Raw genomic sequence first — 25518 nt, 5'->3', positions numbered from 1 at the left:
TTTACAACCGCCGAGACTACAATTAAACATCACAAATGAGCAGTCATTCCAAACGTGACAAACGCCATTTTTCACGATCATTTGCTGCTGATCGACTCTAATCGATGGGTGCCTGCCTTCATTAAACACTGACAAGAGGCAACTTCTTTTGCATGAACACTCAGATAAGCAAACATAAATGACATCATTTGATCCCAGTTTTTGCTGAATCTCTATTTTCTTAACAGCAAAAAGCAAACAGAAGAAACAATAACCAGGCGTGACTGGATACCCATCGCACGCTCCTCTTGCCCAACACAAGATAAAACTGCAGCAAACATTTCTCCTCTGCACATCTTCAACAGGTTCCAACCTCCGCCTGCGCTCCTGCAAACAGCAAATCAAGTCAAGCGAGCCTGTAAAGTTTCACGGCGCCTCAGACGCCGGTCAGACTTTGGTTCACGGTGGAGATTCGGTCATTCGCACAGAGTTGTCTCTGAGCACGCTGGGCTCGCCTGGGCCTGCGGTGCAGCAGGAAGAGGCGCTTGGCCGCAGTCCTGTACTTCCGTGACATGAGGTTGTAGACGACGGGGTTGATGGAGGCGCTGAGGTAGCAGAGCGTCATGGAGGCCATGTTGAATTTCTGGCTCAGCATGGCCGTGTCGTAGTCGTCCACCTGGGCAAAGAGGTTTCTACCGATGTGGTAAGGTAGCCAGCAGATGATGAAGGCCAGCACCACCACCACTGGGGGGGGGGTCAGATCAAAAAGGGGGGAAATTAGTTCCATTTGAAAGAAAGAAGTGCTCTCATAAGTTCTTTATTCCTCTCCGCTTTCAGTTTATATATATTTCTTTGTTTGTTTAGTGAAGGACCTTTTAAGCATTGCTTCATTAGGCCTTCATATTTTTTATGTCATTGTTTCCTAAAAGAAAGAAGATTATTTTTTATAAATTCAACTATAACTTCCCTGGAAATAATGGCAGAAATATTCATGGTTAGTTTTATTGAAAATTGAGGAAATGTGATGGCAAGTTTGATGGAAAAGATCCATGTGATCAGATTTTATTGAAAGAATATCTAGCAAGATATTTGTAATTATGACAAACTCAAATCTATGTGCAGAAAAATACTTTTACATTTTTCATAAGATTTTTATTATAAGAATTTTTTTTTTTACAGGTTCTTTATGTAATCTATAATCTATAGACTGTGTCACCCTTCATAATTTACAACTGGTCAGAAGCAATTAATACAGAAAGAAATGATCCTTAAGTCCGCACATCATTCAAGGGCACGGCATCTTTTGTTTCTTCATGCACAGCAGTCTGCAACTGAACTCATAAAATACAATAAAATAAAAAATAATTATAATTAATTATAATTAATAAATAATAAATAAAAAAGAACAAAGGTTTAGAGTTGAGTTTGACACACATTAATCAGTAGTTTACCCATATTGGGTGCAGTAAGTTCTGAAATGATGATGTATGTCACTCAATTGTTAAAAAAGACGTGTATTTGGCCTATATAAACCAGTCACGCATAAATTATAGGAATAAGAGAGTGAAAATAGTGTGAGAACAGATACTGAGCAGCTAGAAGTTCCATTGACATGTGACACATGCAGATTAAAAAAAACATAACTGGGGGGGGAGCATTCAGATTTCTATTAAGGCTGATTCATGGACGACTCTGACGCCAATCCAATTTGGGATTCAACAAATGTGGATAGAAATGGCCGCAGGTCTGACAACATGAGCTCTGCGCAATGTGTGCTCAGCTAATGAACAGCATTAATATCCTAATGGACGCATCATGATTAAATATTTGGTCCGAGCAGATCGGCCTGGGAACAGCCTTTTACTGTAAAGCAGGGTTTCCTGCGCCATATGCCAGAGCTGCACATTAAGCCAATCAGCATGTGCAGCCGCAGAGCGCGTTAGACGAAACAGAGCGATCAAGCGGCTGATACCAGCGGCAGCGTAGGCTACCAGCGTTCCCCTCCTCGGCAAACCACTCAGGCTGGTGGAACCACTTCAGGTTTAACGTGGAGTACAAACTGAAAATATGTTGAAGCTTCTCTCCCAGGCGATGCACCTGCTCACTGATGCACATATTCATAGGGAGGGGTCCTCCTCTTTTGTTTTTAATGACATTACATTAAGGACACATAACACATGTCTGCAGACAAATAAAAAGAACTCACTCACCCAGGATCTTGACTGTTTGCCTGTGGGACCTTTCACGGGCCAAAGCACAGGGGCCTTGTAGATCATTTTTCATTTTCCACAGTTTGCACCCAATGGAGCCATAAAGGAAGAGAAGGCAGAGCATTGGGCAGAAGAAATACGTGGTGGACATCCAGAGCATGATGTGCAGCTGTCCGGAACTGATGGCGTAGCTGGTGTGCTTGCACTGCCGGGTGTTGTCGTCTGGGTAGGTGTCGTTGTCGTACTCCACCCCGACCAGGAAGAGCGTGGGGGCTGCGGACACCAGGGCAAAAACCCAGAGGGCAAAAATGATGTACTGGACCCTGCGCCGGGTCACCACCACCTTGGTCTTGAGGGGGAAGCTGATGGCCAGATAGCGCTCAATGCTCAGAGCTGTGATGTGAAGTATGGTGGCAGAGGTGCAACCTTCAAATATGTAGTGATAGAAGCGGCACACCACCTCGCCAAATAGCCAGGGCACGTACTTCCACAGGCGGCAGAGGTCAAAGGGCAAGCAGAGGAAGATGATGAGATCAGACACTGCCATGCTGGACAAGTAGAGGTTGGTGGTGGTCTTCATGTCCTTAAAATGCTGGATGATGAGAATTGTCATGGTGTTGCCTGTGACCCCAATGATGAAGATGAGGATGCAGATGACAGTGACGGGGATGAGGGTCGAGGTGGGGAACAGGGAGCCTTCGTAGTGGTGGTCGTCTGCGTTGACCGGATCCATGGATCTGGGTCTGGTCCAGGGCATGCCCAGCTCCACAACGTGCTGACACAGCAGCGTGAAATCAGGGCTCAAATAGTAGCTGCAGAGAGAGAGAGAGAGAGATAGAACGACACGGGGGTTTGTCTTTCTTAACCCTCTGAGGTCCTGTCGTTTGAACGTAATGTGAAAGATCCGCACTTCTTTGCAACAGAAATTATCCATCAAGATTTTTTCGAGACAACTCTGATACATTCATCCACAGTTTTACTCGGATATCCTATCGCTGGTGTGATCTCAGGACTTTCACGTCACGCCGTTAAGAATGTGCTGTAGATCACACGACAGCATCAGGTTAGAAGAGAGTGCCTTCATAATGTGAATTTAATAAGACACGTAAAGTTTGAGAAAATGGATCACTTCGATATATACGATACACTTAGAGGGATTTGTTGTTTGTACTAACATCAGGCAGCTGCTGCTTTCTATTCATTTATGTACAATATGACCGCCTGCTCGCAGTATCTTTTAACTAGAAGGTAATGCTGTAAATGATTTTACTGCATTTTCTTCAAGGCATTGTGCCAACTTTAAAAGGCATACTTAATAAGAACACTTTGAAAACAAGTGGATGTCAAAAAAATATATAAATTGATGGAACGGTAATATAAAATTCTAAAAATGTGAGACCTAAAAGCAAAGCTTGGAAGTTTTTCTCTAGTTTAAAAAGGCGTCATTTTCAAACATCACTTTGGAGGAGACTTTACCTTTCAAAAGAAGCTGGTCTCTCTGTCCTTTTTTCTTCACCTGGCTTGGGTTATTGTGAGTTGATGCAGCGGCAGCGAGAGAATCTCATGAAGTGGTGGAGCCAGTCGCTGAGGCTCAACAAGCAGTTGAGCTCTGGTGAGGGAGGAAGAAAGGAGCACCTCCTCCTCCTCCACAGTGCCCCCCGAGGAGCAAGGGAGCAAAACCAAGGCTGTCTGCCCACGTGTGTGTTAGGTTGATACTATAGTTGGCAAAGCATAAATATGTAAGGAGATTATGCATAAAGACAGATATAACTTTGTTAATAAGGGCATCGATCACTGTAAAGCCGGCTTGTTGGCCAGGCTGTCCGGAACGGTCTGTGAAAAATCAGTTCTGTCCATCAGCTCAGTTTATCTCTGTTTGACTTGATCCCTCTTCTCAGAACCTTTGTAACAAGAGTCACACTGACATCAGGTTGTGTTTGGGTGTTTACACTGACTGGACTGACCCACAGCCGGATGCACCACTGGGACTCGAGGGAATGTTCCTCCTCCATCATTGTTTATGTCCATCTAAAACCTGACAGACAAGGATTATTTGTCCATTGTTTTGGTTTTAAAACAAAGATAGTCTGTCTCTCAACGAGAGCTAATAAAGTGACAGAAATGAGTAAGCCCACTTTTCACCCTCATTAATCGATCGTGGGTCTCTTGAACAGGAACTGTATCTTACTTAAAAGTCTTATCTTCTCATTCACATTTTCAGATAGACTGACGCTGATTCGTTCTGATTGGTCCAGAGACAAAAGGAACTCACGAGAAGGGAAATGAGGACCTTATAAAATAGATGTTTTTTTCTGTCCACATTTAGCATATATTTTATTCATGGACTAAAGATTTATCTGCTGAAATAGTGGGACAGCAAAAATAAATATACTCATTTCCAGTAAAGCAGCTAACTTGGTCAGTCTTATCATATTATTATAACACTTTCACTCACAGGAAACATGTTTGGACAACAGTGGAAAGATTGTGACCATTAGCAGAAACGATTGGTTGTGGTTTTGTACTGAAAACCCAGATCGACTCATCTAAGTGCGCGATATATAAACCGACTGAAAATTAGCCAGTGAAAATCCGAGACTGCTTTTGAATTGTGTTTCGACAAAGTACTGTAATTTCAAAAAAACAAATGAATGAAACATGCCTGGATAAAAATGTTGGGACCCCTAGAAAAGACACAGAGACAAGTAGAATGAAGGTGTGTGGACCATGGACCACAGGAAGTAAAGGAGAGTGTCGTCTCAGGAGATGAGAAAATGATAGACAAATATGTTAAAGGTAAAGGCTCCGAGTGTGTGATCTAACATCAGTGCTAGAGCACACCATATATCGTTGTTTCAGCCAAATTGGACTTGGTGGGCGACGACCAAGGAGGACGCCACTGTTGAAAGCAAAAAATAAAAATGCAAGACTAGAATTTGCCACAATGCATATCAACAATCCACAAAACATCTGGGAGAACGTCCCTTGGACAGATGAGATGAAGCTTTTTGGTAAGGCACATCATCTCAGTGTTTAATGATGTAAGAATAAATACCAAGAGAAACGATCCCTACTGAAGCATGGAGGAGGCTCGGGGATGTTCTGGGGCTGCTTAGCTGCATCTGTGCAGGGTGCGATGAAATACCACGACTACCAAGGCGTAATGGAGAAAAATGTGCTTCCTAGTGTCGGACAGCTCGTTCTCAGTCGCAGGTCATGCGTCTTCCAACAGGATAGTGAGCCAAAACACACAGTTTAAAACCCCCAGGAATGGCTAAGTGCAAAAACCTTGGACTATTCTGAAGTGGCCTTCTATGAGCCTTGATCTAAAACCCACTGAACATCTGTGAAAGGAGCTGAAACACGTCTGGAGAAGGAAGCCTTCAAACTTAAGACAACTGGAGCAGTGGTTTAAACCACCTGTTAGCAGGTGAAGAATTCTCATTGAGTCACAAAAATCGTTTGATTGCATCGCTTGCCTCAAAAGGTAGCGCAACAGTATGTTAAGAGTAGCATTTTTGTCCAGCCATGTTGGGTTTTTTTTTATGATTCGGTTGAACCACATTCAAAAGCAACATCTGGTTTCCATTCATTTTCATCAAAATTTGATTCATTACTTTTGTCAGTTTCAAGTTATTTCAGTGGCCATTGTGGGTTTTTCTTTCATTAAGAGAAGGCAACCTGTGTTCTCTGTTGGGTGACACCAACAAATGGATGATCCCATCTGATTATTTTACTGTCATTGATAAAGAATGGAATTGGAAACATGCTTCATGTTTCCTGGAATATCTCAAAAGTACACCTGGAAGGCAAAAAAACAAAAACAAGCAGTTTTAATCTGAAATATTTGGAATACCAGTAACCAAAAAAGCAAAACTCCAAACATGATTAAGAATTATAAATCTTTTATTGTGCATGGACCCTTTGTAGATATCATGGCTATACAGATACAGTTTCAATACATATCTATGATTATACACTTTTTCCATAACGAACATTTTTAAGTGATATGTCTGGTAGTATGTATAACAAATTTCATTTTGGAATGTACGGTGTATGAGGTAACTGCACACATTAAAATTACATAAAAATGGTCTATTTTTGTGCATATTTTAACTAATTTTTGGAGCATCCCATTAAGTCTCTCCATCGAAAGGAAGTAAGCCCAGAGTGGAGAGGTGTTAAAATGGCAAGCACTGCAATTGCTATCAAAAATAGGAATTTGAATTCTTTAAATGACAGAGGGAAGACATTTGGAGAATGTCTGATGTCTAATCGTGTAATTATCCAAGATGTTTTGCAAGGTACCTGCTTTTCATTTTTATGGATTCGACGGCAATTATCTGCCCAAAACCAAACACTCGAAAGACTCTACCGCCAGATTACTTCAGTTTTCAGTGGTAATCTATTACAAATATTTAACACACAAAGAAAAGGCAAATTTAGATTCACAGGAAGTACATGATATAACAAAATTTGTATCTGTCATTTGCGTTCCATGAATCATGAGTACTCAGGATTTATTATTTTCTCTGAAGAGTATTAACTTATATTACTTCAATATTATAAAAAAATATACTTCACACATGTATAACTTGACAAAACAAATCAAAATAAATCAAAATACATGGAACTACTTTCATCAACTTTCCCTATTACATTTTATTACGAACACTAAAATAAATGTGAAAATAAATGTAAATGACACATTTTAGCATTTCTAACACTAAAAAGAAAAACATAAGAAAAAGAAAATTAAGAGAATTGTCCCAAGATTCCCCCCCCCCCCCCCCCACCCCCGCCTCCAATTAAGGCCTCTGAAACAACCTGTTTGTATTTGTTTTCAGCTTTCTTTTTTTCTTGTTATCAGCTGTTTCAGTGACACAACATGTGGTACAGTACTACAACTTTTAAAACACCCAAAACACGAGTAGGGCTTGCACAACCGCAAAGTGTAAAATGCATCACAAGACCAAGATGCAGACAGTCAAGGTTTTCATTCACTAAGGTGCAAAATGGGGGAGGAAAAAAAAACAAAGCAACTAAATAAATCACAAAATAAAATGAAAGATACAGGTAAGCATACTTTTTTTTTGCGCTGAACAACAATAATTTGGAGTAAAGCAGCAGTATAACTATATAATAGTAAAATAATTAGAATTAACTGTTAGTTTGGTTTTTGTTTTCTTCATACTGATTTTTCTCTCAAACTTACAGGTCCTTGTGTCTTCACTGTACAAAAATATACTAACATTTCTCCAGTCATTTTTGCTTCCTGAAACATTCTGAACATCAAAAAAAAGGTTGGAAAGTGCTAAATGAGAATTCATTCTATAACGCGAGCAAGATCTTCATTTCCACGTCCATTTTCACGAGACCCCTTAAACTCAAACTGGGGGGGCTAAAGTCCCTTCATCTGGCCCTGGAGCTATCCCAGCCGTGTACCTCTGTCACACAAACTGCATACAGTATACACATCTGGGACACACACACCACACACACTCCACTGTGCAAACACTGGCCCACCAGGTCCCAGGTTCAAATAGCACATAGGTTAATGACACACCTACATACTATTCTCAGAACACATCTATCAAAACCAATTTCATACTGGATACATCAATGGAAATATAAATAACGACTACTTTATCCACATATTTATATTTATATACGTATATATATAAATATAAATACACATACACACTCAACAGGTACACAAGTTCTTTGCGCAGGAAGCCAATCATGATGGAACAGAAATCTGAACAACAGATAGCACAATTTCAAGACATGATAAAGGCAGAGAATCAGGAAACTGTCATGTCGATCTTTAACGGCTATTCCAGCCCGCACGGCTCAGACCTTCCTTACCGCAATGCGGCCAACACGATTACTCATTGACAACAGACAAGTATAAAAGGAAGAATACAAAACAACAGAGACTGAAGAAAAGAATAAAGCTCTAACCCTGCATCTGGGTGGCACACACTGCTCATTTAATCACAAAGTACTGAATGACAAAAGCGATCAGAATAGCGATGACAGCAAAAACCATGAGGAGGAGGAAAGCGCACTGCTCATCGGTCAGGCTTCGCCTGGCTCGGCTGGACTCTGCGGCGGCCCTGGACCCGGAGCCAGCGGGACCACTGCCCATCGCTGCATCGTTTCGCTGGGGGGAGAGGGTCACAGTGGGGCTGTAAGGGCCGCTAAGCTCCGGAGCATCCTGGCACTGCCTGATAGCGCACACCCGGAAACGGTAGTCACTGCTGGCCTGCAGGTTCTGGACGTGGAAGGAAGTGGCAGAGCCTTTGTAGGCCTGTAAATAAGGATGTAAAATGAGAAGACTTAGACATTAGAAGAAGTATTGCATCAAATTCCTGTTTCTTAAACACAAGACTTTGCCTCATACCCACTGAGAATGACTATAAGGGAAGGAAACAAACTCTAGCAGGATGGCAGCCACATATTTCAACTGCCTAATTTAATTGCAATATATGATGTGGTGAGATTAGCATAAACCTGCAGTGGCCATTACTCCACATTTAACATGGCTGGAGGACACAGAGGAATGAATCTGTTTGCAGGAACTAGACACCTGGGATTCTTCAGATTAATGACCTTTGCATAATGGTCTCATACAAAGTGCAGCAAAGCCACGGCGAAAACATTGCAGCCCTGGATCCATCTTGATCTGCATAAACAGGCCGCTGTGATGAACGGTGTCGAAGCCACGAGACATGAATAGGAAGAGCCAACCCGTCGATCAAAAACGTTGGTACCTGTTTAAACTCAGAGTTTCCCATCATGCACTGCAATGCGTAGAGGATCGGATCTCCCTTCATCGGAAGCAGGGCCTCCCATGCGACTTCACAGGAGTTGTCGTCCAGACGCTCCACTTTGGGGGCTGGAGGGTGAATGAAGAGGCAGAAGATGAAGCGAGCCTCTGTTTAATCCATTTGGTTTGAAACTACAATGTAATATTCAAAAACAAACCCCATATGATAAAGCACGCATCGTTAAAAATTATAACACAAAGGGTGGAAAAAGCAGGCTTCAAACTTTACTTTTTGCATGAGCCTTGACACTTCCACTTGACTCAAAACCCTTTAAAAAGATGACTCGGTTTTTGCATGTGCAATGACTCATCTGATGAATGCAGAGTAAACTCTCGCAAGCCATGCATCAGCTCCCCTTAGAGGGCCGTAATTATGAGTCATGCTCTTTTTAGGCAGGCGGCATTTTAAATAAAAACTATTTAAACAGTCAAGGGTCAATAAAAAATTACAATCAGCAACAAAGAGGATTATAACCCCCCCGGCAGTATTTAAATTTATGTTAAAGTGACGAGTCTGAATTTAAATCAGTCAATGGTGCATACTTCACTGTGTGGGGAGGCAAGCAGTGTCGAGCAATGCTGGCAAACCGGCACATAACAGCCTCATTCAACAGCAGAGAATAAAATGTCTCAACTTGTGGGATGAAATGCGGCTTCTGTAGAGGCTGGTTGATAGCGGACCAAAGGGCCCGGCGACTTGACAAGTGACTGCTGGGTCTTAATCAAACGCAAACTCAGGCGAAGCGAGGCTTAAAGCTGAGCATGTCAGCAGCGAGCCTTTGTAAAGTGAATAAAAGCTGATCTGCGCTGGGTAGAGAGAGAGAGAGAGAGAGAGAGAGAGAGAGAGAGAGGGGAAGACCGAGCCTCTGCTGTACCTTTCACAGGGGCTGGAGGAGAGCGTGGGGTGGCGAATGTGTAAACAGTGGAGAAGGGCCCTTCGCCCGCCTCATTAAAGGCCTGGATGCGGAACGTATAAGAGGTAGACTCATTAAGCCTCTGGACTTTGTGTGTGTGGCATGGTCCTTTATACAAGGAGAGAAATCTGCAATGACAGGAACATCAAAAAAAAATGTATTAATGAGTAGAAGAGAAAAGATGACGAAGCGCAAACGAGACGAGAGACTCCTCTGCCAGGAAGGAGCCTGAAAGGAGATCATTAGTTTCTGTCTCCTTGCTCTGGTGCTTCACTTTCTATGTTCTCCCCCATCCCTGATGTCGGTATCTGAAGCTTCTGCTCCCATCAATCGTGCCAGCTTCTTCCTAACGGGTCACTGACCTGCCACTCCTGTCCCCCATCTGCAGCTGATACTGGAGGGCCTCTGAGGTGGAGGCTTTGGGTGGGCCGTCACCCCACTTGAGCCTGAGGGTCTGGTGGCTGAAGGCGGTGCACTCCAAACGGGGTGGATGTGGAGGCAAGGGCTTCGTCTTCAGCTTGAAAGAGTGGCTGAAGGGGCCTGCTCCCAGGCTGCTCAGGGCTTGGATCCGAATCCTGATTTGAAAAAAAAAAAAAAGAGAGCTACAGTGGTACCTCGACTTACGAATGTCCCTACATCCGAAATTTTCAGGTTACGAAGTTTCTGAATGGGAAAATATTGCCTCTTGTTACGGAAGCATTTCAGGATACGAGGTGAACTCTGGGAGCGGCGAATAGCGCTATTCGCCGCTCCCAGAGTTCACCGAACGTAAACAAACTTGTAGCTGCTCTGCCATCTGCCTGGCAACCCGTTGCGTATGCGTGTATCTCAGCATGCTATTCGTGTCCCCCTCGTGTCACCCGGAAAAAGTGTTGACAAGTCGGGCTATTGCTCATTATGATGACGTCTGCCTCGCACATTTCCGACGGATTGTCAAAAGCCGGCAAAAGCAGACGTCATCGGATCAGTTTTTCAAGAAACGCGAGGCAGAAAACACCGCAAAGGACCAGTAAACAAAGAGGACAAAAAGTAACAGCTAACAGGTAGATTAATATTTTTAAAAAATATCATAATGTAGCGTCCGTCGGACGCTGGAATAAGCACACGACGGGTAACTCTCTGTGTGTGTGGGTGCCGCGAGGAGGAGGAGAACGGGAGAGCTGCGTAGCTCCCGCAGCTCTCCCGTTCCCCTCCTCCTCCCCGCGGCACCCACACACACACACCGCCCCTCCTCCCTGGATGCCTTTGCGGACTCTCTGCAGCGTAGGAATAATGAACACTCCTAAAACATGAACCGTTACAATACTTTTGCGGGGCTTGGAACGGATTAGTGCATTTACATTCAAAATGCGTCTCGACTTACGAAGTTTTCACGTTACGAGGTTAGTCCCGGAACGGATTAAATTCGTAAGCTGAGGTACCACTGTACATCGGAAAGTTGGAACACTGCAGGGACGATCAAAGGGGCATTGACAGTATTTGGTTTTATTAGTCGATGCTGGTGTTCAGCCTGTAGTAATGATCTGTAAATACTACATCTTGACACCGTTTTGCTGTGAACACGTTTACCCAGTTCAGTTCAATCGCAGCCTTTGCTTCAGTATCATTTATATCATCAGGCGACACTGCCTGAAATGTTTTGCTGAAGCCCATGTATAATTTGACTAACGGCAAATAAGTAAGGTCCATTCTTTTATAACACTCAAGTATACACAACAGCCCATCTTGTCACACAATTCTTGAAATGCTAGCCTTTTTTTTTTTTTTTTTAGCTCAAAACCTTCAAGAAAATATTCCAGTACTAATGAGCAATGTTCATAATCCTGAATCACAGCCTGGGAAGTGCAGCCATGGCAGGTTTGTGAAAAGCAAAATGGCATCATAACAGCTCGACATCCACGCCGTCTCAGAGACAGCGACCAGTCCTATTAAAAATACCTTGGAAATAGAAATGTAACGAAGTACGTTGTGCTTCAGTTTTCCCCTTTGACCGGACCCCAGCACAAGCATGATGTGGAGTGTGTTTATCTGATTTGCATTTTATATATATATGTTTACGACTCATGGCAGCTCCTGTCTGGAACGTTTTGACGTGAGGCTGAGGAAGCGCCCACCTGTAGCTGGTGTCGGGCTGCAGGTGCTGGATGACGTGTTTGGTGACGGGACCGACAGCAGTGGGCTGGCGCTCTCCAAAGTCAATCAAGTAGGACGTGATCTCAGACCCGTGATCACACGGGGGGTCCCAGCAAATGCCCAGACAGGTAGAGGGAGAATAGAATTGTGGCGAGGGAGATTCAGCATCTTCGTCTTCCTCTTCATCTGCGTCAGCTTGACTCTCGGACCCCTGCAGCTCGGACTCCTTCAGCGCATATATGTTGCTGACACCTGCAGGCACAGAGCAGGGAGTCTGGCACAACACTGCCTCGCTGAAGGGCCCCACGCCAGCCACATTCACAGCCTGCACAAAGGCAAAGCACAAGAGTCAGCTGTTGGAGTCACCGGCAGCACTCGTAGCGTTTACGCTCAGCCGTGAAACACTCTGGTTTTATTTTCATTTTTTGCATTAACTGCTCGTGACTTAATGCTAATGAGGGTGCAGTTCAAAATAAATGTTATTGCAAGCATTAACATTCGTTTGTTTTATACCTCTTAAAAATATTCTGAAACACTTTAACGTATTTTTATCTAATTACTCGATAAATCAAATTAGTTAATCGATAGTTGCTTATACCACGTCACGAGGGCTGCGGCTAACAGTTGAGCCCGCTATCAATGGCGTCCTCAGTAACCATCGCCGAGTCAGTCATCCAAGTCCAGCTTATGTGAGAAGAGCCTCATGCCAGAAAACAAACCAGCGAGGTTCTTGGTGCTCACCTGCACTCGGCAGAAGTAGCTCGTTGCAGGCAGCAGCCCCTTCATTTCGTGGCTGAGCGCAGAACCATTGTAGCACACCTGCATGCAGCCCTCAGCAGCTCCCCACTCCAGACGAAACTCTGTCACCTGAGCGCCATTACAAGGCGGGGCCTAGAAGACAAACGCAATGAGAAAGCTCATCAACACTTAAGTTGATATCACGGTTCAAAGTAATGACTTGTGTGCATGTTTTATGATTTGCTATCAGACGACGTCTTACCTCCCAGCTCACAACAACACAGCTGGGGGATTTGCATGTGGTGGAGGGAGCCTTACACTGATCCGGGGCCCCAGGGCCAGTCGTAACCTCGCAGCGTTCTGAAAGGGCTCCGAACTATTTGCAAAGCAAAACAAATTTCATTCAAACGAGAGAAAAAGAAGACTTTTAATTTGATGAGAAATGCTTAAAAGCAGCAGAAAAGCAACCGCTCTTTTTATTGATGGATCAATGCCGACACGCTGCTCACCCCGGCCTTGTTCGCTGCCTTGAGCCGGAAGCTGTAGGTTTTCCCAGGCATCAAACCTCCCACAGAGCAGTCCAGCTCTGGACCCTGGTAAACCTCTCTGCTCTCCTCAGACTGCTGCCCACTCAGTTCCACGATGTAGCAGGACACTGGGCTGCCGCCGTCTACCTGAGGGGGTCCTGTGTAATTCAGGGAACCGGTATTTATAAGTGGAGTACACTTTAAAATTAGCTTTCCAAGAACAAATACAACAATAAATATACAAAGACAAATACTAGACAAAAGACATTTGCATCACCAGAAGTGAGAATACATCCCATACAGATCTCAGAGAGGGGAATGACTCACCCCAGCGCAGCTGTACCTCCCTGGCTTTGGACTTGCCGACTAGCCGAGGGGGCAGGCATAATCCTGGGGGCACTGCGGGAGTCTGTACCTGCAGGGTCTCCGACAGCTTGCAGTGGGGAACAACACACCAAATTAAGTGTCCCAGGACAAAAACACAAACTGGCAGCTTCCTTTTTTGCATTCTTAAATATATCAAGCTTTTATGCATTAACTACCAGACAGGTTTTTATGAAACATGGTAGGAGGTTTGCAGCAAGTAAGACTCTTCTCGATTTAAAAATTGTCCACATAGAAGGGCAGTAGCAATAATTTTGTTATGTTTTTGCCAGCGCTTGTCCGTCTGTCTGATTGGCAGCAAGATAACTCAAAAAGCTACAGTCGGATCTTGACAAAATTCTCATGGAATGTTGGGAATGTTACCAGGAACAGATGATTACATTTTGGGCCTGATCAAGAAGAAACCATGGAATTTGAATCACCTTGACATTTTTGTTAACATTGCAGTTAATGTAGCTTCAAAAAATTGTTCCTCAATATCTCGGTTGATTATTGATAGATATTTATGGAATCTGACAGAATCATGTAGGATGGGGACCTTTATGTCACCACAGAATTTCATCTGGATCGGATCCGGAATGCGGCAATTATCGTGATTTAATAAAATAAATAAAAAGAAACGGGTAGATACCTCTGAATACAAAAAAATATCAGGATATTTCCATTTAGTTATAATGGAGGCTTTATCTTGTAAAATATGCATTCAATTCACTCAACAAATTCAGAGTCAAAGGGGTCCGGAATGAGCTGTTTGGCAGAGGGTTGTACTCGCCGAGTGCTCTTCTAGTTTATTAATGAGAAGTTAGGCTTTTTATTTGTGATCTGGATCATGTTTTAATGTCATTAGAAGGTACTGAGTGACCATCTTGTTTATTAGTCATCTTGGCACTAATTCATTCACATTATAAGAAAGACAACAGGCGCTATATTGAAAAGCCTTTCAATTTCCAATAAAACGGGAACCGGTCAGATGATTTCTTCCCGTGGCGATAACGAATGACTCACCGGGCTCGGCCCACCCTCGCTTGTGCAGGAAACACGCGCCTGGTAGGAGCAGCCAGGTTTCAAGCCTTCACACACATGCTCTTTAGCGAGCCCTGAGTAAACACGCACCCATGACAAGCCTAGGAACAAACACATTTAAAATACACGTTATTTATAATGCTCAAAACACGACTCAAAATTTCAATAAACATTTTTTATTATAGCCATTTTGAAATTACCACTCAAGCCCTCAGACAGCTCCACAACATAATCTGTGACTTCTGCTCCACCATCATCTTTCGGGGGCTCTAAATAACAGACAAGAAAATTGATCATTATCAAATTACACAACGAGGAAGTCAGATAATAGCATGAAGCGTAGTTTTGCTGCATCTAGAAATCTACACAAAATATGTTCTTTTCAGAAAGTAAAATAGTGTAAATGCAAACTTGCTGCGTCTGAAAACATCACAGCCTCATTCATAAGTATAAGACGTAGAAGTAGAGGAAGTGTGTTTCACTACAATGTGGCTTTGAAAGCGACTGCAGAGGAAACCGAGAGGGAATTTATGTTGAGGTTTTCAGAGCCGCAGTCAGATCTTTTTTTCTTGTTGAGAACTAGAATCAAAGTGCAAGCTGTGGCTGACATGTTTGACGAGTGAGATTTAGGAAGGATTGATGCCGATGTCTGGATGAGGAAAATAACGATCATTCATCTACTGCAGACGACTTGAAGTGCCTTCTATTTCATCTACGGTCAGGCAATGTGCCGTGAGAAAAGTCAAATTGTAAACCGGCCTTTTAAGAACATCAACAGCGTGCAAGACTAAAGGCTTTGAACAGAAAGAGGGGAGCTCTCACCCCAGGCCATCTTGAAGCTCGTGGGCAGGACTCTTCCTTTGATGACAGGCCTGCAGGGGGCGCCGGGTTTGTCTGGGTTTGTGATGAACTCCACCACCTGGCTCGGGTTACTCTTGCCCTCTGAGTTGTACGCAGCCACCTGGACAAATGACAGAATATTGGCTAATGTTTGTATAGATAGTAAATGAGGGCAAGTCGGTAAAGATCAGAGCGTTTCTTGTTAGCAGACCACGATTATACTCGGGCACAGAGAATGAAGGGCTCTGAGATGAACACTTCCTGCCTGCAACTAAAATGACCACAGACAATTCAGCTGCAGGCCTCTCAGGATACATTTCATGTCACTGCGATAAGCTGTGGGTGCATTTTAGTGTTGCACATCTGCAATTATACATGGAAATCTCTGAAAGCCAGCCAAGTAGTAAATTTATAAAACGAATCAAGAGAAACGTACACAGCGCCCACGCTGCATTCCCACTGCACAGCTGGAAGATTGGAAATGAGAGCGGAAGTCTTGAGTGACTAATATGGAATATGGAATATGGTGGATTGCTTGGGTGATATACTTTTCTAGAAATGAATACAAAGCTTCAGTCTACGCATGGATATGCGTTCCGATCCTTAAGCACTGCATGAAGAGAAAGAATAATTGTTCTCATCTCTTACTGCTGGAAAATAACTAGAATAACCACCAATCAGTCAAAGTACAGACAATATGCATTCAAGTCATGACATATATATATATATGCAGTGTAGGAATAAACTTATAATGCATTTCTTTTTTAGCTGGAAGATATCACTGCATTGATCCCAGAGGAAAATTGCCGCAGAGTAACTTGAAAAAAACAACAACAGCAGCAGCACATGCTTGACTACCGGAGGAAATGGAAGCTGGTCGTCATCCAGTAAGAAAAACCGAGGACTCATGATGAAAGTAGACCGAGGGGTCCGAACAAATAAATACAAACATTGTAAACTGAGTGTGTTCCTCTGCTCCGTGTCTGTTAAGTCGGTACGACTGTGTGCTCACATGCGTTCCTCATTCCTACCATTTCCTACCTTGCTGTCTCGGACTTTCCACTGTTCAATGACAATGTGGCTAATCAATGTAGTATTCATAAACACAGTCATCACCACAAGTGAGTCATTCTACCCCTCACCTAAAACCAAAATGGGTATTTCCATGAGTGTGAATGCCCCTTAAAGAAGCAGCTGAAAGCAGAAGCGTCTGAGGGAAAGCGCTAAAAGAGAATAAGAGAAACAAGATGCCAAAGCTTAAAAAGCTCAAGCTTCCAAATTATTAACTCTGCCAGTTTGACGTGTTATGCTTCTCATTGAATGAAACTATTGCTACATAGAGGTCGTTTGCAGCCCAATTAAAGATTTCTGTGTGATGTTCATTCAATTTTTTAGACTTCCTGGAACTGCTAATGTGAGGTGAGGAACGGTACAAAGCTTAATCAGGTGATCGTCGTTTAACTGGAACAAAACACCAGAAAAGAAAAACGTGATAACCTCAATTTGGCTCCACCTAAAAGTCATTCGTTAAAAAGTGAATGGCTGAAGAGTCGGGAGAAAAACAATGCATCAGAACGAGAGACAGTTGAGACACAGTGAGCGAGACAGTGACCAGGACACAGAGGCGCTTGCCTGTCCCTAAACTTGGTCACGCGACCGCCAGTCAAAACAGCACTGAAGTGTTGCCTCCACAGAAACAAGCACACTCCACTGCAGTCTCAACTCGTGGATGGCCAGCGTGAGACATTGCAAAGATCGCGATTATGATGCCTTACCCTAAACTTGTACTTTGTATTCCTGTGGAGATTCTTGACATTGCAAGAGAGTTCTTCGCCATCGTAGCTTGGCTGAAAGCCATAACCCTAGGACAAAGATAAATGGCAGAGAAAGAAAACAGCCAGGTGAGCAACGACTTACCAAATTACTAGCAACAAAACACAGGAAACAAAATGGTCTGCGAGACGGACAGCTTCAGGGAACAGGGGGGGGGGGGGACTTTTAATGTTTTCCTTGATCTACTGGTAGCTCCTTTCTGTACAGACAGAGGTTACAAGACGTAATAAAAAGAAACTTATGAAATGTCACGGAAGAAAAACACAAGAATTTATTTTGCTTGGCTTTCAATGTACAACAAAACCTGAATACAGCCAATCAATCATGAAAAAGGAATTCTATTAATCTGATGATTACAGAAACTGTAAGAAGGCTTTTGCATAAGATACTTAATGCTGCCTGAAGAGGAACTGCAAACAAAGACGTGCAACACTGTCCAAAGAACTCATCCTTGTGATGGAGTTCTAATCTAAAAAAAAAAACTTATCTATGACAGCCTAAGACATACCGAGCCTTCCGCCTCCATCTCCAAAATATAGTAGATGTCATCTTCCTTTGGAGAGCTAGTGGGCCTCTGCCACTTCAGACACAGCCAGGTCACCCCCGCCGTCTCCAGCTCTGGAGGGAAGGGTGGCAATGGCACACTGCATGAGGTGAACAGGTCCACCACGTCACTGAACTCGCTGGGGAGGGCAGAGAGAGAGACAGAGGATGGGAGAGAATGGAAGAAAGAGACAGGAGACAGAGTGAGGGACACACACGTACACACAGATGGCGACAGTGAATGGAAGAAATAGTGACATAAAAAAGGACAACAGGGAGGATGCGTCCAGGAAATAATCCAGTCCGTGAAAACACCTACCTTGCACCCATGTCATTTTTGGCAGCAAGGCGGAACGAGTATCTTGAAGCTGGTGAAAGCTTGGTCACTCTGTACTGCTTCTGGGGTCCGTAGTAGCACTGCTCAAAAGCCCCAGTGCCCTTCCCCTTCAGAGAATTAAAAGGTCTTTGGTTCTGAGAAATCACTCAAAACGCTCAGAGTGTTTGTTCAAGATAAACAATGTGCACGTTGCTTGATCCTTTGAGATGTGTTTAACTATGGTAATATGTTTTAATTCATCAACATCATTGATTTATACCTCATATATATATATACTGATTTGGAAGTTTTAAACATGTTCGGATGGGGACAGTTGTAAAATGCTCAAAAAAGATCTTGCAATGATGTCGCAAGGAGGGCGTGCGATTACCCAATTTGTGAAAGAAAATATTGTATTAACAACATGGGCTCAGGGCCCATTGCCAACCTTAACATTTGTACAACTTCGTATTAATAATTGTCATAAATACCTCATCCCACTGAAGAATGTAGTTTTGGATTTTTGAACCATTGTCACATGGAGCCTGTGAATAAATCATACTTTGAAGTTTAACATGCAAATATAACTGACACGCACATACAAGATAACATTTCACAGAAGAGACGAGGCTTTGGACGACCTTTAGATGGCATAATTACCATCATTCCTCTTTCAACATTTACTGCAAAACATTTTCCATAACTGCTGTTAATTACAAAGCAGCAACCATCAGCTCTACTAATAACTAACGCGACTGCGCACAATATTCTTTGAAGTTTAACGAGCATGCTCAGTGGCTTCCAATGCGCACATACTGAAGAGATGATAATCTGGTACCTCAGGGAATGTTGAAGAACAGAATCTTATTCCTAAAACACTTTGTTTTTCCCAGACAGTTTGGGGTTTCCTACTTACTTGCCTTACTACTTGTCATAAGTAAACAATTCCCATACCACAATGATATTTATATGATAATCACATATTCCAAAAAGATGCTATGGCAAATAATACTATGGTTTAATGTTTTTGACTTTCACATGCTTTCTTTAACAGTTGATTTTGTTGCTTATCTTCCACCTTTAAATCTATGGGTTTAAATCCCAACTTCATCCATCATCCTGTTGTTTTTACCTTCCACTGGAGTACAAGTGAGTTCTTGGTCCCGCTGGCCTTTTTGGGAGGATTCGGTGGATCTGGTTCACTGCTTAAAGTGGTAAAGCTCACAGCCTCTGACGGACTTCCCTGTAAAACGTTACACATGGCCTGGACCCTAATGAGAGGAGAACAAAGTGATTGAAAAAGTGTTCCTCAGTGCATCGACACCAGCGAAAACTAGAAAAGCACTCAGAGCGCAGACCTCCGCCAAGCAGCTCATTCCCTTCCTAGTTGGATTTACACCATCCACATGCTGATCTAAATTGTTCTTGGTATCTTTATACACCAACCATGAAAAGTAAAAGTGAATCAGAGATGATGTGTATTTGTAACAGATTTTTGAATCCGTAAATGGGGTTTTCAATGTTAAAATTAAATATATTTAATCCGATCCGGATTAAATTCAGTGGTGAGATAGAGGCCCTCACCCTACATGACTGTCAAATTCCATAAACATCGGTCCATAATCAACAGAGATATTGAGGAACACATTTTGAAGCTCCATTGACTGCAATGTTAAGAAAATGTCAGACTGATCCATAATCCAGGATCTCTTCTGGATCATCACTAAATTGTAAATTCCCCAAATTTCCTGAAAATTTCCTCAAGATCCATCCAGAAATTTTCGAGTCATCTTGCTAGCAGACGGACGGATGGACAGACACATGCCGGCGATTACATAACCTCCGCCTCGCCTCGGCGGAGGTGACAAAAGCAAGCGGCGGGTTACCTTAAGTGATAGTCTGTGGCTGGTCGAAGGTCTTCTAAAGTCGCGCTTGCTTCTTCTCCACTGCATCAAAGGAAGGAAACAGTTTTTGTATTGTTTCAAATAGATTTCTATGTAAAACAGCCATTGGCCTTCAGCCTTGTACTAGCATCTTGCAGCCAGTACTCACCGGTACAAGCTCTTGTACTTTCCATCTTTGCCACTGGATGAAATGGAAACCTCATAGCTAAAGGGCTCCTGAGAGCTGCCGTCATCCTCCACACTTCCGTTCTCGCGTTCGGGCTCGGTGAGTGCACTCCAGCTCACTGCTGCTCCTCTTGGCTGGATGTCTGACACCTGTCATATGAAAGTTTCACCGGTCACCAACCAGCAAGCCTCCATAGCACAATTAAACGTGGACATGGAATGGGAGACTGCGCACTTCTAACAAAAGCTCATGAAAAGTGTCAAAAGTCATTTTTATAGTAAAGAAAAAAGGTGGTGCTGTAACACGTTTCCAGGTTCAATATATTTATCACAAGAAAAAAATGTAACTCTAAAAACGTTCACGTTCTTTAACAGTCTTGTATGGCAATCAAAACAAGGAAAATCTACTTTCTGTTGAAGCTGAACCTTCTCTATTCTTTGCTTATTTACTAGCCATTACCTTTCAAAAACACCCTGGTTTTACAATGTTTACAGGGATATCAGACCAAGAAATGGCATCTTTTGTGAGATCAAAAGGATTCTGTCAAGAGCTCATTCCCACTCTGTCCATTTTAAAACAGATATTCTCCTCTGTATATATTCACATTGCTGCTGTGATTTTTTTGTAATTCTTGAGTCATTTAAGAATGTTGCCCTGGATCCGAATAAGCGAAAGAAGAGGAAGACAAAGGCAAATATTATTAATTTTATGAAGAAAAACAAGGGATCAGACATAAATACTAACCACTGGTTTACTGATGGTACTTAATAGTGCTTGCAGGGCCAGAGCTTCCTTATCCAGCTCTGAGGAGACAAACACAGATTCAGTATTTATGAAAAACAAAATTTGCACATGGCAAATACCATACCCATTTCATTTTGAACAGATTTTGCGCAAAATTTAACAATCATTCTCTCTATGATGGGCAGAATGGCCAATTATCAGATGCAAAATTCTGGATTTTTCAAGTTTTTGGATTGTGTGTTTATATCGTCAACATCATCATCCTGAAGGCCTGTACAAAGCACATGTAGCCAATGATAGCCCCTAAATATCTCACTTTGATTAAATGCAGCACTAACTAACTAAACAAACAAACTGATAATTGGGGGGGGGGGGGGGGGGGGTGATACTTAGAAAGGTTTGTATGCCCATCTCATAAATTCAGAAATATACCTTTTCATCAGTATGATTTTTTTTTTTATAGTAGGCGACCAGCTTCCATGCTACGTGTCAGAGGTAAACTGCATTTTTGAAGAACAAAAGGTGGAATATTTCCCCTCCACTTTCAAAATGAATAGTAATTCCTTAATTATACACTGGGGCTGCAAAGAAGCACTGTTAAATTCAATGATTAATGAGCAGCGAGAGTTCATGTAATCAAGAGTAATGTTGGCAGTGTTGCTGGTCCCGTCACTGCCACCAGCTGCTGCCGCTAATGAGGCGCCATTCCGGTACCTGAGAGCAAAACACTCCTGATATTAGCTCTGTTAAAACCCTCCACAAACCTCTCCTCTTTAACTCCTTACCGCTTGACTCTTTATTTTTGCCCCTGCCTGTATGCTTGTTTGGGCTGGCCAATGCACGAGTGAGCTGTCCCTGCTCTGCCTCCGACCCTTTCCCTCCAACTCCATTCTGAATGTCCACCATTGAGGGGCTGTTGCAAGTCTTCTGAGGCGATGGGGGAGGACTGTCCTTAACATGCCCCCCTCCTCCTCCTCCTCCTCCGCCGCCACCTCCTCCTCCGCCACCTCCTTGACGCTCCTTCAGTTTCTTCTGTAGACGCTCGAATGTTTTGCTAGTTCTGTCATCTCTGTGAACAAACTGGGGTCGTCCATGCTGGGGGTGAGATTCCGCGGAGACTGAAGGAAAATACAGGGAGCATTCGTGAGTATGCAGAGAGAGACAGGCAGCCGGAGAAGCAGGTCAAAAGTGACAAACCAGCAAGTTGATAAGAAAGGGCATGCACATAAACAAGGCGGTAGCGAGACACTGAAAAATTAAACAGTCCGACTCAGGCCTTGCTTATTTAACATTCTTGTGCAAATAAAGTGTCCGGGGCGCAGACACTGCCACACACTCACCCTGCTCTGAGTAGACATGAGCTGGATGGTATTGAGAGATGTATTGAGAACTCATGTCACCAACACCCCCTGCTATGCCTGCGTACAAGTGGGGCGGTGGGGGCATCATGGCAGGGTGTGGGATGAAGGCAGACAGGTGGGCATGGGGCGGAGGTGGAGGGTGATGGAGAGGGGAGTGGCCTCCAGGGTGGAACTCCGGTTGCTGAGGTAAAACCAGAACCCGCCGCACTCCATTCTCTTCAATTATCTATGAGAAAATAAAAAATAAAAGCGCTCTTGAGTGCAGATTTCAAAGACATTCCGAGTTCGACAAGATGTCAGTCAAAACACTGGATTGGTAAAAGAACAGAATGAATACCTGTGAAACGTATCCAGGAGGCACATATATTGGAGGCACTGAACCATTTGGAGACATCATGGGAACCTGAGCAGGACCTGAGAAAGCAGCCGCAAGATCAAACACTATACTTCAGGGGAACAGCTGCTTACACAACATGGTTAATGTATCAACGGAATTAGCTGATAGTGTAAATCCAGAAGCATAAGAAAACAAAACACTAAATATCTCCCTCTCGTACAAATGAATAAATATGAACAGAGCTTTTTTAAATGCTGCTTAAATAACATCTACATTTCTAAACACTGATGTATGAAAAATAATGGTCTTATTTGTTTATGTTAAAGATAACAAACGGTCCAGCTATATTAACGGCCACCCAAAGTATGTGTGGAGACACATTTTATTTAATATTTGTATCTTTCATTGAGAAAATGGGATCCACGACTACAGACGGGTACTAAAAACCAGTAATAAATAAGTTCTTGGTTCAGAGTCATGGTCGGCAGAGCAAGGCTGAGGCACTGTGAGGCACTGTGAGGCACTGTGAGGCACTGTGAGGCACTGTGAGGCACTGTGAGGCACTGTGAGGCACTGTGAGGCACTGTGAGGCACTTCCTGAATCCGAACAAAGATATGTCCCAAATGGAACAAACACAAACTTGTGTGCCGGCACAAATAATGCAAAATTCATTTTGCTCGCCAGACATGTCTTCACAGCTTCTAACGACTTTGCATTGACTTGTATATAATTGCACCGTGAAAGTGAAAGTGAGCGAGCATGAGAGGAGAGACATCATGACACTCATCCACCCTTGAGCTGTTGCGGAACCATTTACAGTTCTTACCTCTGGTGAAAGCTCGATATGCATCATACAGAACAGGGACCAATGATTTTGATGTCTTTTACTTTTTGACATCAGTGTCCCACTCAATACTAAACAAACATGCTGAGTATCAACATTTACCGCTCGCGTTACATGGTGGCAGATGTTTGCATCTGCTCAGGGGTTAAGGTGATCCTGGACTTTGTGCTGCCTCCACATTTCAAAGACATATTTGACTTTGTTTTTTCCTTGAGTTATCTGCTAGCAATTACTAGCTGTGGACAGCTTGCATAGTACCTTGTCCTATCTCCTCACTTGCTTGCATGCTAATGTGGCAGTGTGACAGCATGGGCTGCTGTGTCACAGCTTTGACAACAGTGATCCCTCTTTGTGCAGAACAGTGAGGTATAATAAAGTCACAACAACAGACCCTCAAGAGGCCACGCGAAAGGGTCTTGTGTCTGCCCGTTTGTAAATCTCCTGGATTGTACTAAACTGAAATTAAAAAAGGTTTAGGGTTAGCTGTAAAATCCCTCCTCATTGGTCAGAGCCAGTGGATAGATAGGCATGTTAAGCAGAGCCATTTCCCTACACAAGAACACAAGGTCTGGAAGGACAAACATCTCAATGTGGGAGAGCATGAGAGATCCCCGTCTGGAGGTCGGTGTCTTGGTCATCATCGATTTCAGATTACAGTGTCATTAGAGAGGAAGCTAAAAGGTGTGTACGGCTAATGCCACTTACTTTTAAGAGAAATAAAGTAGGATGTTTATTGTGCTGCTGATCACTGATCAAGGCGACTAATGTTCCCATCAATGCTGACAAACAAGAAAACTGATGAATCACATTAGCGTTCATTATGGCATTAGACCAAACCGCCTGGTGTGTAATGATTTGCAGAGTTTAGGGAAGAGAGGACGATCAAAACAAGCATCGAGGGTGGGGGAGGAGGATGAGGGAGGCACATATTATCTGAGAAAGAGAAAAGGAGATGAGGTCGGGCGGAGAATGAGGAAAAAAGGAAAGAAAGCACCTACTCTTTTACATCAGACTGACGCACAAGGGCTGACAGAGATCAGATAGAAAAGGCCACCCCCCCCTGAGTCAGCTGGAGCACTGGTAGTGCTGACGTGGCCATGGAGTGCCAGCCTTCCAGAGGAAGCAGCCACAGGAAAAGCATTAGCCGTCCTCCACAAAACGGCAGGCTGCCACCGAGCCAAGTATAGCAACAAACAAGCTGCCTGCTCGAAGCGATGCAAACAGAGTCGAGGCAACGCTTTGGAACGACCATCATCGGCCCACCAACATCACATTCCCACCAGGATCAACTGGTGTGGCCTGTCCGAGTCAAGAAGGGGCCAGAGGTTATCGCACGGAGACGGGAACAATTGCTCACATTAGAGGAAATCACAGACACGTGTCCTCACACAAACGCAAGACTCCCTTCGAGCAGACACAGATTCACTCTAAAAAATGTTTAACGACAATGACAATCAGAATTTAGCAGACATGGCTGTGAAATAACAGTGACAACCCACGCAAAACGGTCGAGTTCTATCAACTCCTCCGGTAAATATGCTGAATAAAAAGAAGCTAGACATAGGCAGGCGAGACGCGCGATTAGCTCCTGATAAGCTCTCAATTGCAACACGAGAGCGAGCATATAAAGATGGAATTAACTCTATTAATTAAAGCTAATAAACTGTCTCCATGCACAAATAAAGAGGTAAGGGAGGGCAAGCAAGAAGGCTTTTGTACTTGCAGCCATTAATGAAGCAAACCAAGCAAATTAAACTCGTCTCAGTACTAACAGACAAGAAAAACAAGAATCCCTACGCTTCATTTTTGGTAGTGACACTGGTTCAACTTTATGAATGGGATTGACATATTGTTTAACATGCAATCAAGATAGCCGATTAGGAAGTCAA

General features: G+C 43.3%; 2 protein-coding genes across 2 annotated transcripts in view; both read right to left on the bottom strand.

Moving 5' to 3' along the window:
• Positions 1–415: 415 nt before the first annotated feature.
• Positions 416–2922, bottom strand: mlnr (motilin receptor). Its single transcript, XM_068745405.1, has 2 exons — positions 2190–2922; positions 416–723 (listed from the first exon to the last, which is right to left on the bottom strand). The coding sequence occupies exons 1-2, from the start codon at positions 2920–2922 to the stop codon at positions 416–418; spliced, it is 1041 nt and encodes a 346-aa protein (XP_068601506.1).
• A 5256-nt stretch (positions 2923–8178) lies between these two features.
• The window catches only part of fndc3a (fibronectin type III domain containing 3A), a 29783-nt gene continuing 12443 nt past the window's right edge, over positions 8179–25518 (bottom strand). Inside the window, exons 3-26 of the mRNA XM_068745245.1 lie at positions 22785–22861; positions 22427–22673; positions 22094–22204; positions 21872–22060; positions 21087–21145; positions 20325–20491; positions 20159–20218; positions 19405–19543; positions 18764–18817; positions 18276–18400; positions 17922–18096; positions 17356–17442; positions 15563–15701; positions 14941–15009; positions 14723–14841; positions 13661–13766; positions 13316–13491; positions 13069–13182; positions 12810–12959; positions 12050–12393; positions 10298–10510; positions 9897–10063; positions 8966–9090; positions 8179–8502 (exon numbers count right to left, since the gene is read on the bottom strand). Coding sequence (XP_068601346.1) covers positions 8179–8502; positions 8966–9090; positions 9897–10063; positions 10298–10510; positions 12050–12393; positions 12810–12959; positions 13069–13182; positions 13316–13491; positions 13661–13766; positions 14723–14841; positions 14941–15009; positions 15563–15701; positions 17356–17442; positions 17922–18096; positions 18276–18400; positions 18764–18817; positions 19405–19543; positions 20159–20218; positions 20325–20491; positions 21087–21145; positions 21872–22060; positions 22094–22204; positions 22427–22673; positions 22785–22861 — 3536 coding nt within the window. The remainder of the gene's footprint in view (positions 8503–8965; positions 9091–9896; positions 10064–10297; positions 10511–12049; positions 12394–12809; positions 12960–13068; positions 13183–13315; positions 13492–13660; positions 13767–14722; positions 14842–14940; positions 15010–15562; positions 15702–17355; positions 17443–17921; positions 18097–18275; positions 18401–18763; positions 18818–19404; positions 19544–20158; positions 20219–20324; positions 20492–21086; positions 21146–21871; positions 22061–22093; positions 22205–22426; positions 22674–22784; positions 22862–25518) is intronic.

This window comes from Brachionichthys hirsutus, chromosome 11 (genome assembly GCF_040956055.1).
Source record: "Brachionichthys hirsutus isolate HB-005 chromosome 11, CSIRO-AGI_Bhir_v1, whole genome shotgun sequence".
Lineage (NCBI taxonomy): Eukaryota > Metazoa > Chordata > Actinopteri > Lophiiformes > Brachionichthyidae > Brachionichthys > Brachionichthys hirsutus.
This window is presented reverse-complemented; position numbering and strand designations above follow the sequence as displayed.

Bases quoted from the DNA above. Each gene is read 5' to 3' on its own strand.
- mlnr (XM_068745405.1), bottom strand. From the start codon at position 2,922: ATGGATCCGGTCAACGCAGACGACCACCACTACGAAGGCTCCCTGTTC. The intron at 724-2,189 runs GTGAGTGAGTTC...CCCCCCCCCCAG, and splicing joins GCAAACAGTCAAGATCCTGG to TGGTGGTGGTGCTGGCCTTC.